Source organism: Montipora foliosa, chromosome 10, assembly GCF_036669935.1.
Source record: "Montipora foliosa isolate CH-2021 chromosome 10, ASM3666993v2, whole genome shotgun sequence".
NCBI lineage: Eukaryota > Metazoa > Cnidaria > Anthozoa > Scleractinia > Acroporidae > Montipora > Montipora foliosa.
Window position 1 is genome coordinate 4,684,362 of NC_090878.1, and position 12,500 is coordinate 4,696,861.

Sequence of the window (12,500 nt, forward strand, 5' to 3'; positions counted from 1 at the left end):
TCATTAAAGTGAAGTGAAGTGAAGTTACGATTACACCCGCAAACGTGACTAAGCTATCTTTGGCTAACGCATCGTAATTTCGTGCATGGACCCAAAAAGGACAAAATTTAACTGAAAAAGCGCACAACGCTTTGAGAGCTTCTTTGAGAGTTTATCCTTATTCCGTTATTTCCTCTCTTTTTCAGCGCAAACTATCCAAATAACGCAAAACACTAAAGATGTCTTGGAAAGAATTGGAGGTTTTTATATGGCATTCAGATGCCATATGGATGTTAAGGTAAGCAAATTCAGCGTGGTAGAATTAATAAAAAAACAAATTCTGTTCCGCTTTTGTAAGCATGAACTGGCAGGACGCAACCGATTAGCTCCTTATGAGGCTTGCATGGCGAAGTTAAATTCAAGGCTAGAAAAACAAATCCAACCAGTAGTCAGAGAGTTGATTGGGACGCAGGGCAACTGCAAATCAATCGTGTTCTAATCAATAGACCACGCCTCTTTCTTTGAGTAAATGTCCACTACGAACAATCTTATCCTTGTCATGTCTCCATCGCCCATTTTGAATTTGCTTATGGGAAGCCATCTTCACAAATTGCATTTGTTTGTCAAAGGAAAGGGTCACTCGAGGCACCATATGCAAATTAGTCTAAAGTTTTTGAAGGACGAAACTTGTGACAATATGAATATTGTTATTCAGTGATATGGAACGACTTCTCCGTGTATTTTGTACTTTAGACAAATTTGTCTAATGCTTTGTCTAATGCGTGGTTTGTGTATTAGCTTGTTTCAGGCTCTCAGTTGGTGGGGACGAACGAAAAAATGGTCCGGATCGAGGAAAAGGCGAGCGCGAGAAGAAAATAGGATGGAGTACAACGGAGTACTGGCGCCTCCCCTCTCCCCAGTACTCTATCGGTTTTTTTCTTCGCGCTCGCTTTTTCCCCGGACCATTTTTCCGCTCGTCCCCACCACTGAACTAAGAGCCTGACAGGATATTTGTGTATTTACGCCTCATGTATTTTTTTTATTGTGTTTGAACTATACATGATCATAATGTGTTCTTTTCACGCGCAGGGGAAAGGCGCCATGTCAACTTTCTGGCTAAGAGGCTTAAAAGACAATTTCGCCGATACCAGTCCAGCTGGGGAACTACCTTCTACAGCACTCACAGTGGTATAATGACGGCGGTCACCAAAGGAACTCCAACAACACGTGAGCTATTGGTGACAAAGACGTAACGCCATTGTTTCGCGTATTGCTCTAATTATTTAAGTAGACACGATGCGACGTTCTAGTAACGTGGGGCTCTAGTGGTTCTCAATCAAATCTAAATAGATTCTGTGTGTACACTATAGATTTATTACGTATATTCGATATACACATTCACATTCACTTCCAAAGTTAGAGACAACGTTCGCGAAAGATCGGTATGCGATTTCCAATGACCATGGCGAGACCAAAGACGAGCCAGTCCCATACCATAATCTTTCAGTGATATTGTGTGTATCACTTACACCTAAAGATAGATGTGTAAGGGACCATTCAAGATCAGAGACATTTAACATGCTAGTCGATTTAAGCATTTGCTTCGAGTTGAGTAAGTACAAAAGTACGTTGCACGTCATTCCCACCTTCAAGTGACACCACTTCTTTGGTCTGCAAAACGTTAAACGTTTAACGTTTTATGTGTGATCGGAATGACACAAATTGGCAGCTGTTATTGATCCAACGGATGAGCTGGCGGGAAGCATGCATTTTTTTTTATTTTTGAACTGATATGACATCATAATCTGCTTTGTATATTGCTGTTTTTTTTTTAAGAATATCCACACTGTAAAGCAGTGGGTGACGTCACATAAAACATAAAACTTCCTCAAGGGAAGAGGGGCAACCCACTCAACTCTTCTCTTCCCCTGGATCCGCCCCTAACTCGAATTCATCAAATTAAAAATTCTATAACAGTAAACAGTCAAAAGTAAAATAAAAACAAGCAAAAGTGCGAATCTCAAAATATAACAAATCTGTTCTGACTGATTTATTCAACACACTCACATCTTTTAGTGATCTGATATATTAACAAACCTTTAAAACTAAATGTCTCAGATAGCTTCTAAAAGAATTAGTGTCCACAATTTATCGGCTGATTAAAAAAAATAAACCTTTTTTAGAGTAAATAGCTATTGTAATCTACAAAACTACTAATCAAGTTGAGTTTCATTAAAGAGGCTATAGATTTTCCCGAAACACCCTAAAATAACATGAACAAGAAGCTTGAGACAAGTATAACGAAGAAGTTGCGCAAAATAACAATAAACTAAATTTTGTTGTTCCACTCGCTTGTTCCCTTATAAACTCATTATTATAGACTGAATCATCAAGTCTGCCTTAACGCTCGAATTTTTTCTTCCAACTGGTCTTTATCGCCTCCTGAGAATGAGGATACCTATCAGAAAAGGTTAAGGAGAGAACAAAAATGGTCACGAAAATTAAACTTAAGGACGGTGCCTACAAATTCAAAGGTATTTTTGCGTGGCTTATGAATATGCAGAAAAAGCAATGTAGGTCGTTCCTTTCCAAATTGAAGCTTAATTATCTCTGAAAAATGCACAGTTACCCCCAATTTTCTTTTTGGATACCAAGAGCACTTGCTAAGTTCTGCTTTCTCCGCATAGTTTTGAACCGCGCAAAGATATCCCTGTATTAACAAGCACCTTCCGCAGGACACCCGAGTATCTGGAGATGCGCAGAACGTATGCGCAATAACAATAGTAGGCCCTATCCTTAAGACGGTGTTTTGTCCAGCGACTTAAAAGTTAATACTGATTTTATTTACCTGTAGAACCAAGTTAAGTTTTGATGTGGTTAAAAAAAAAGATTGAAATTACCTTTTCTCCGTTCTTGTAAAAGACAAAGGTAGGCATGACTTCTACATTTTCTAGTTCCGAGATTTCCTAAAACAAATAGAAATACTTATAAATTAATTAGTGAATTAAACATTTTTCATTAACATAAGAAAAGCAGGGAGGGCTGTAAAAGTCAACACCAGCCTCACATTCATTTAAAGGCCAAGTAACTAAGCACATAACTGTAAAAAAGTCTATTCCAAAATTGTTTAGTTTGGTTTTCAAATTTCCCGAGCGCCGCCTTAACACGTAGCACAATAAGGGCAACCGTAACACGTCACAATTATTCAAGATGGCGGCGCCGAGGAAATTTGAAAGTGAAAACAAGGGATACTAATGTTCTTTTTTTTTTCGATCCAAACACTTTTTTGAGAAAATTGTTGAGCAAATTTGATTGCAAACATTTTGTTAGGTTTAATATAATTCATCAGTCGGAGTGGAGGTTCCCTTAAAAACTGAGTAATTAATTTATTAAGTGGTTAAAAATGATCGGTAATGTGTAAGGAGAAGGACCAGTACATTCTTTGGTCACTTAAATTAAGTCATAAACTTCTATTTAAAAAAATAGTGTAAGTGTTCTAATTGAATGATGAATTTTGGGTTTTTGATGAGAAAGAGAAACTGGATTCACGAATAAACTGAGTCTGTGAAGGTAACCCGAAAGGCTGGTCTTTCATATACCGGATCTGAAATAATTGGTGTCCATAAAACAAAAGAACAAAGCAAACAAAACAATACTTCAGTAATTAGCAAGGCCCAATCAGAATAACAATGCTTCTTTTGTCCTCTGCCATTTTAGTCCGGTATATGAAATTTTGCCCACCCGGAACGGAACAAATTCGTGAAAGGAGAGTATTGATATTGCAGGTAAAATCCGGTCTTAGGTTGAATGTGTTTTTACCTAGGTTACATTGGTGATCCTCATTTTACCCAGGTTGAATTAGCCTACAAGTAAGGCTCTTCCGTTGAAAATGGCGCCCGCTCGAAACACTATTTCGACCGCGCGCCATTTTCAACGGAAGAGCGTGCTAGCAGGCTAAGGTTGAATATGCACTCAGATGAATAGACGAAACTTTTTTTGAGCCTAACTTAAGCCTAAAAAACGATTAGGGTCAGGTTAGGATTAGTTTTGGTTATTATACATGGGTATCAATTATGACTTATTTTTCAAAAGTAAATGATGAAAAGAACTGTGTTGGTTTAAGTATGTTTATCGTTGTAGTGAGGTAGTAAGCGCATAGTACAGTTTTTTGTTCCTTTGCTATGTTGTAATGTTGAGACTGAATGGATAGGTGAATGAATAAAGAAACCGATAAGGTGATAAGATGTTGAGATGCGCAAGACAGAGCTGGAGGGAAGCTAGAGGTATTTTTAATCCTTTTTTTTTTTTTGGAAGGGGGGGGGGGGGGGTGGAAAGCTGATTTAAACTAGGTAGAGTGTGCATATTAAGCCTAGGTAAAATGATCACCAATTTAACCTAGGTAAAAACGGATTCAACCTGAAAATGGATTTGACCTACAACATTTATATTACCTTGAACTGCCCCAAAGCTTGCTTTCCAAAAAATAAAAACACTTACATCATTCTCGTCAACGTCGATTTTAACAAAGATCACGTCAGGGTACTCTTCTATTAGTCTCTACAAAAGAAAGGAAAATTGTCATATTGGTACTTTTGTGTTGTCTTGTGATTGAAACGGTGACTTGCACGCTCGAGATTTTGGCTCTTAGTTCCTGCTCCATCAATTATTTTGCTTTCGGTGAAACCGCCGATCGATTGCATCCCTTTTTTGTCACAAATTTGAAATCACAGAATTGGCTCTTCATTGGAAGAAATCACAGAGGAGAGGGGGAAAACAGAATGCCCGGAGAAAAACCTCTCGAAGCAGAGTGCATACAGAGCCATTGAACTCAACACGCATTTGACGCCCGAGTCTGGGAATTGAACCCAGGGGCCCGTTTCTCAAAAGTTCCGAAAACTTTTCGGGCCCGAAAAGCCATTTGTGAAAATGCCAAAAGCTTGCTTTGGAAAACCCATCTTTTGACATATTTTCAAGGTGACAAAAAGAAATATGACTGTGAAGTTTGACGACTTAAATCCTCTCTGTTCTTGAGATACAGAGGGAATTGTGACACCCGAAAATGACCCGTAAAGTTTCGGGACTTTCGAGAAACGGGTCCCAGGTCACATTGGTGAAAGGCGAGTGCTCTCACGACTGCACCAGCACTACCCCACTCCCATTGAGTTCAGTGTGTGACGCTTAAGACACCATTCACTCCTCGAAAAGGGTACGCTGTAGGGTGTTGTGGTTTGGCCTTTCTCTGAATGCATGGGGTCATCTTTTGCTTCGTTGGTTACTGCGTAACAACTAGTATGGCGAGATTTTCCCCCAAGCTCCATTAAGTCCCCCAACTTCCCCGGGCTGAGCAGTACTTTCCTGTGGTTCTGTTTATTAAGCTGTATGAGGTGGTTCTGACTTAAATTGAGTCTGTGGCTGTAATCCTAAAGTGGCCTATGTATGTATATGTAGTGGATGCACCATTCTTTTGGTTAGGTTTTAAGACACTGCACCACCATTTTTTAGCCTTTCTTAGTGGTGCTGTTTATTATGCTGTGCAAGGTGGTTCTATCTTTTGAGTCTGTGGGTGTAATCCTTAAGTGTGACCATTCAAATGAAAGCTGCTGATCAGTCTTTTCCTGTGGCGCTGTTTATTATGCTCTACAAGGTGGTTCTAACATTTGAGTTTGTTGACCATTCAAATGAAAACTACTGAGCAGTACTTTCCTGTGGTGCTGTTTATTATGATGTACAAGGTGGTTCTATCTTTTGAGTCTGTGTGTGAAATCCTAAAGTGTGACCATTCAAATGAAAGCTACTGAGCAGTACTTTCCTGTGGTGCTGTTTATTATGCTGTACAAGGTGGCTCTATCTTTTGAGTCTGTGGGTGTAATCCTTAAGTGTGACCATTCAAATGAAAGCTGCTGATCAGTCTTTTCCTATGGCTCTGTTTATTATGCTCTACACGGTGGTTCTAACATTTGAGTTTGTTGACCATTCAAATGAAAGGTACTGAACGGTACATTTTTTATGGTGCTGTATATTATGCCTCACATCATTGTGTGGTTGAATATCTTTAGGGATGGGACCATTTATCACGTTCATATGATGGCATGTCTTTAGTTGAGGTTGAGCGTTATTTGATTAAGATCACAGCTGTCATTTTATCACACTACTATGACGTACTTTTTTCTAGCTTACCCGCAAATAAGGTTTCATTTTACGACACGGTCCACACCACTCGGCAAAGAAATCCATAACTACCAGCTTGTCTTTGTTCTTTTCGATAATATCATCGTACGCAGCCTGAGGAGAAATGGATTGTTTTCATTTCATAGCCTGCGTAGCTGACGGAATATTTTATCGCGGGATTATTTATACACGTGCGAGTAAATCGATGGTTGTTCCCTAGTCTTTAGCAACCATCAATTTACTCGCGAGTGTTTAAATAATGCTGCGATAAAATCCCCCTGCTACGCAGGTTATTCTTTACTTAATTCCGCGTCCTGTCCGACAAGAGTGTTTTATATCGTGTTCAATACATGACAACTATGTGACAGTCGCATAGTAAACTAGACATCGATGACGTGAATGCGTTGATATTGGCCCAAGATTCGATTCCGGAAACAAGCTAAACGCGACAAAAAAAGTTGACGTCAACCAAGGAAGTTGATTTGAGTGAAAGTTTTCTGGATTCTTTCGATGATGATTGAAGAGCTGTAATTGTCATTTTAAAACTGTTATCTTAAAAAAGTCCGTTTTGACCGTCAGTAATTTTGATAATTACACGGACAGAGGTGTTCATGTTCTTATGTAATTGACTACGCAATCATGTATGTTTTGGTAAAGCTTGACTCAGGTAAATGCTTCGAACTAAAAGAGAACTATTTCTTTTACTAAAGCTACCGGCATCAAACTCACGAATGCCAAATTCATACCTAATGATCAATCTAGTATAAGGAGTCCTGGAATACGAACTTTCTCGGTATGTATGACCATGTATGCCAATCGTATTCTTTTTGGGCTTGCTCCGGCGAATAGATAAAAGATATCTTTCGAATAAGTATCCAGGGATTGGAATGCACAGGACAGTTAGTTAGGTAGTTAGCTCTATTCCGAATAGCTGTTCTTTGCAAAAGAAATTTAAAAACATCTCTCTGTTGCATTCAAGGACCCATATCAATGCCTTTAAGTATCGCACAACACAGTTACAACGTTTAAAATACTAAGACATTCAGGAGTATCAATTTTAAGCAGTTACCTTCTCGCCCGAAAACGTCAGCAACATGATTTAGATTGTGCTCGCAGTCGTTGATAAACCGAGAACAGCTCTTCTTATCGTAACTGAGTTGATTCACCTGGAAAGGGAAATGAAGTTTGTGTGTGATTTAATGCAAATAAAATTAGCCTTAACCTATTTCCAATGCAAATGAACATGCTTCGGTTAGCATGGTATTAGTTATGACGTTTAATGAATTTTGACGTTTTGTGCGTTCGCATAGACTGGAACTTCTAGTACTCACAACACCAAAGCCACTTTCATACTGTTTTTTTAAAGTTGATTGTCACAATTTTCGACACATCAGGTTTGCATGGGTGGCCCGCATTTGAGTTTGCTAACTCGCTACTCACTACAAAACCTAAACCTTGTTAGGTTACATAATCACACGTGCAAGATATATTTATATACGTTGGCTTTTATTGCATGCAGGTATTCTGTGATTTTCCGCTCCGCCATACGTCAAATGCTAAGAAAAGCTCAAAGCCGAGGTATTGTTTCGGGTGACTTTTACGTCAGTGGGTGCCGCTTTCTCTTTTGTGTGTCGTTCCCAGAGTCTCTCTTCTTCTCTTCCCATAGAGTGGGAGACTCAAACAAGCACTTTGAAAAAAAATTAATTCTCTCTCGCTCCATGAGAAGAGAAGAGTATAGATCCTGGGTACGAGGTTTCGCGAGACTCGAGCACTCAAATATTTGGTATGCACAGCCAAACCACTAGACTCCACCTCATAAATAATTTAATTTGCTCAGGAGCCCATCTGGAGCCTACAACTCTATTGTGTTCTTGCAACGGCGTTTTCACAAGTAAGGTTATTTTTAGATTGAATTTCCCGCTAATTAGACTCCCACAGGAGCCCGATGACCAATTACAAGAAATTAAGCTGACGTCATAGGGTCACCGAACCGGAACTGCCGTTGTTTTTTGACCTAATTCGCAGGAAGGGCTAGTCTAAAAATAAACCTACTTGTGAAAACGCCGTTTCACAGACGCTGTATGGAAGTTGCACGCTCCAGATGGGCTCCTGGCTATAGCGGGGTAGCTCTCTGGAGCTACGACTCGACATGGATTCAAGAAGTGTCTGGAAAGCTGTGATTTCTGAGCCACAATCATTACACTGCAGTCATTTAAAACAGTTGTTAATTATTTTTATTTCTTACCGTAAAGTGGTTAACGTTGTAATTGATGTCTTGTTCCGTGTCTCAATAAAGCCTGTATGTGAACGCGCATGCGCAAACGTCGTACCGTTCGATCGAATTCACACCAGTGCGTACCATATGAAAGACGAAATGACAGTATTGCGAAATGTTTCTGAGAAAAAGCCTGGCTGATACGAAGAAGGATATCGGTTTCGTTGGTGAAAAAAAGGTGTTTCTTCACATTTCGTGTTTCGTGTCGAGTCAACTGTTGTGTTGAGATCTAAAAGCGAGATTCAACGTTGAGAGCTCCTGAATGCGGAAGAAGCAATAAGAGAGGAAGTCTTAAACTTTCGTAAGCGATAGCTATTTATAGCTCTTTACATAGGACTCAATAATTGTTTTCGAAATTCGTCCAGTTTGTACCTTTGTAAACTTACAACCGAGAGTGCGGTCTTCAAATGAAAACCTGAAACTGAGGCCAAGGTGTATTGACCAGCGATACGCTTTCGCTCGGCCAATACAGCAAGGCCTTGCTTTAGGTATTTGATCTGCGCTTGCGCAAATTTCGTAGGGCACTAATGCCCGGCTACCATATGTTGGGTGCATCGACCGAAGAAAAGAAGAAATGGTTCCCTGCAAATTCATACGTAAAGTGTAACAGGCACTGAGAAATCCTGTGACCTCCACGCGTTACACACTCGCGTCCTGCGGCAACGGTGGGATCATATAAAAGAGGATCAACTACAGAGGGTAATTAGAAAACTGTTATAATTATAGTGACACATCGGTTTTCATTTGAGTGTTGAAAGTAATTTTGCGTTTGTCTTCGTTTTGCGTTGCTAACTACGCTAACTGATTAGGTAAGTAAATCTCTCTACTTTCAGTTATGGCCGATTTGTACTGGATAAACTAATGGGCACCTTTAGATTGGAGGACGAGATGGACTACTAGTACGAGTTTTCCGTACTGGGCATGCGCATAAGGTTTAAAGGCCGATATCAGGCCGATATTTTTCGAAGTGCGCGTGCTCAGAAAAGAAAAATCGTACTCTTAGTCGCCCTCGTTCTCCGATCTAAAGGTCCCTAATAAATCGTCTAAGACGGCTATTTCGTCTACAGTTCGTCTAAATATAGATTCGTTGTTTAGACGAAACGAATTGTGGACCAAAATTCGTCTTTAGTTGTTAGCTTCGGTTAGCTGCTGACAGACGAATCAATATGGAAGACGAATTTTGGTCCCTAATTCGTCTAAATACCGGATTTATATGAAGACAAATTGCAGACGAAATATCCGTCTTAGACGAGTGATTTGTCTCTAGTTAACAAATTGATGTCAGTTTTTCATGCGTCTGTCCTGTTATTGATCATGAATTTCGTCATAACATTGTCAAAGTAGATGTGGATCCACGAGGCGATAGCTGAGATCAATTTGTTTTTTACAATAACAAAAAGGCAGAGGGGTCAAAATTAAGTCAAAACACGAGAAGAACGCGCGACAAAAATGCGAGAAACTTCAATCTGACGCGAGCAATATCGCGTCATTATCGCATAAATTATAAATTCATGTGTCCCCTTATTGACAATAAAAATTAGCCAATGAGCGCGCAAGAATTTTGCAGTCATTGTAAAATATAAATTCGATCATTTAGACGAATTGTAGACGAAATATTCGTCTGAGTTATTCTTCTCCAGTATAATTTCGGACAATTTGACCATACTTAATAGAGGGGAATGGTTACGAAACCCGACAAATTTCTTTGTTGTGGGTTTTTGTTCTGTTTTTTGGCCTTGACCGTGCACAAAACACAATAGTTGTTTACTCCGTACTGAGGAACTAACCAATAGAAACGTGTTGGTTACGTAACCATGCATAGTGTATGAGCGCAAAACAAAAGATTGTGCACGGTCGTGGATTTTCCAACCTAAATCTTGGTATCTTTGTTTGCTCCTTTGATGTTTGCCGAGCTTCCAAACCAGTCCACTCTATTAACTATGATTCGACCCATCACCGAAAGTTAAAATTAAACCAATCACACATTGAACGCGTGCGTTTCTCAAGATTGAAGCAAGTTACATGGAATTCAAGAAATTCTGATTGCCAAATCATGCTCTTTAGGCCTGTTGCGATTGGTTGGAGTAAGTATCTTAAGCCTAGTTTTCACTAGCGACGAAAGCACAAGCGAAAGCAGCCATTTTGTTCCAATGTTCAGACGCAGGGAATCTAGAACGAGTGCTTTAATTGGGCAGACGCAACAAATTTCCTTGTGCTTATGCTGTGTTTAGTTTTCACTCGACGCAAGCGAACGCAAGCATAAGCGCCAGCACAAGGAAAAGGAAAAAAGTTTGATCCTTGTGCTTATTCTTGCATCAACCCCGTTTTCACGGTAAAATAAGGGCTTTTCTGCTTGCGCTTTGCGATTGCGTCGTTAGTGAAAACCAGGCTTTAGTGCTTTTGTACTCAAAGAAGTTCCACGTTAAGTCAATTTGAATCAATCTGTGTTTGCTTAAGGGATTGGAAAGCGCCAGAGTCAATGCCGTAATTTGAAATTTTAGATTTTACCTAACAAATAAATGCAAATCAGGGGAAAATGCTAAATATAGTGACCGAGGTCCTGGAGGGGGACTGGTAACTAGACATTTGGTTACAATTCCGTGTCCAAGTACACTAAATAAAAAATCCCCTTAAAATTCCTTATGCAATACAGTACTCAACGTTATCTGCCAACACTATACATCAATACTAGATACTTTATATAGTCCACCGTCAATATCTGTTCCTCCTCATTTCAAAGGCCGTTTTCTCATAAACTAGTCGTGCTGGGTCGGGCCCGAAAAGCCATTTGTGAAACTGCCAACCACTTCTTTTGAAAAGCTGATCTTTTAACACGTTTTCAAGGTAATAAAAAGCAAAATGACTGTGAAGTTTGACAACTTAAATCCTCTCCGTTCTTGACATACAAATGAAATTATTACACCCGAAAATGCCCCGTAAAGTTTCGGAATTTTCGAGAAACGGGCTCCTGGCCCGGAAAGATATCGGAACTTTCGAGAAAAAGACCCCAGGTATAGGAAAGCTTGATGTCCTTGTCACTGCGTTTTTAACAGAGTTCATGCATGTTATCGCACGAGTTTTTTTACATAACAATGCTTCCATTTATTATCATGGCTATTTTCAATCCACATTGTTCGGCCTTCCTCCTTTAATGTTTTTCGAAGGATGGAAAGTTGCCATAATGATTTCAGTTAAAAGCGTGCTAAGATTGTCTTTTCGTATACTCTCTCATTTCACGATTGACGGCCATGTTCAAGTCCGGCTGTCAGGCAGTAATGCAGTTTTTTGTATAATTAATGATTCACCTTTCATTCTAATAAAGATTCGTTTCTGCCGAGTCATAAGTCGCTAGATATATGCAATCTGCCCTATGCTAACCCTATGCTTCCTAAATGGCGCTAACCTAAAAATATATCAAAGATTGACTTCTCTGAACCTTTTTTCCCCGAAAGGTTCTCTGTAAACGATGAAATTTGCATACGTTTAGCAAAGGTTTTGAAAACTAACTCAAGCATTTCACATAATACAGTATTTTTACGGCTTCAAAGTTCTAAGCCGGTAACCAAAAATTTAATATTTCGTCTTGAAAAAATTAATTATAGGCTTCTCCCGCGGTTTAAGCTAAGATTTTAGTTTTGTGTTGTTCCTTGAGTTTTAATGAAATAACATTTATAGCGGCGGTATATTTATATCAGCGACGGTGCATTTTTCGTGATGACTTAAAATAGCAAAGGCGTATATTAAAAGGATAGTGAAAGGCCAGAAAAAATAGAAACATTGACAAGAGATAGAGAGAACATAAACGTGGACTAAAAACTCACAACCTACCTTTTCGGTAAACTCTTTTGCCGTTTAATATCAAGTGATGTTTGGTGATGGCAAAAAACGGAGGCAGGTGTTTTCACGTTATGACATCAAAAACAGCACACTAATGCTAGGAACAAATTATTGAATAATTAATTATTGCCGGACAGGATCGATAAGGAGAAAAAACATCTTTCTTTTGTTTCTGTCCGAATCAATCAGAGTTGTGTCAAAAGAAGAATTCGGTTTTTAAGGACATCAATGCATGGGGTTC

The 12,500-nt window shown here is 39.3% G+C and overlaps 2 protein-coding genes across 8 annotated transcripts in view; one reads left to right on the forward strand and one right to left on the reverse strand.

The window, feature by feature from the left end:
• LOC137972975 (speract receptor-like) overlaps window positions 1–2,377 on the forward strand; it is a 34,735-nt gene extending 32,358 nt beyond the window's left edge. For all 6 annotated transcript variants that reach the window (XM_068819669.1, XM_068819670.1, XM_068819673.1 and 3 more), the window contains 2 exons: window positions 186–277; window positions 1,069–2,377. In XM_068819669.1, the coding sequence (XP_068675770.1) occupies window positions 186–277; window positions 1,069–1,173 (197 nt within the window). In that variant the 3' untranslated portion in view covers window positions 1,174–2,377. The remainder of the gene's footprint in view (window positions 1–185; window positions 278–1,068) is intronic.
• Window positions 2,015–12,500, reverse strand: part of LOC137972976 (thioredoxin-like) — a 10,682-nt gene continuing 196 nt past the window's right edge. Inside the window, exons 2-7 of one of the 2 annotated variants that reach the window (XM_068819675.1) lie at window positions 12,251–12,356; window positions 7,217–7,313; window positions 6,157–6,261; window positions 4,477–4,536; window positions 2,880–2,945; window positions 2,015–2,437 (exon numbers count right to left, since the gene is read on the reverse strand). In XM_068819675.1, coding sequence (XP_068675776.1) covers window positions 2,369–2,437; window positions 2,880–2,945; window positions 4,477–4,536; window positions 6,157–6,261; window positions 7,217–7,243 — 327 coding nt within the window. In that variant the 5' untranslated portion in view covers window positions 7,244–7,313; window positions 12,251–12,356 and the 3' untranslated portion in view covers window positions 2,015–2,368. Of the gene's footprint in view, window positions 2,438–2,879; window positions 2,946–4,476; window positions 4,537–6,156; window positions 6,262–7,216; window positions 7,314–7,478; window positions 7,504–12,250; window positions 12,357–12,500 lie in introns of those variants that run through there. The other variant, XM_068819676.1, reaches the window with a different exon arrangement.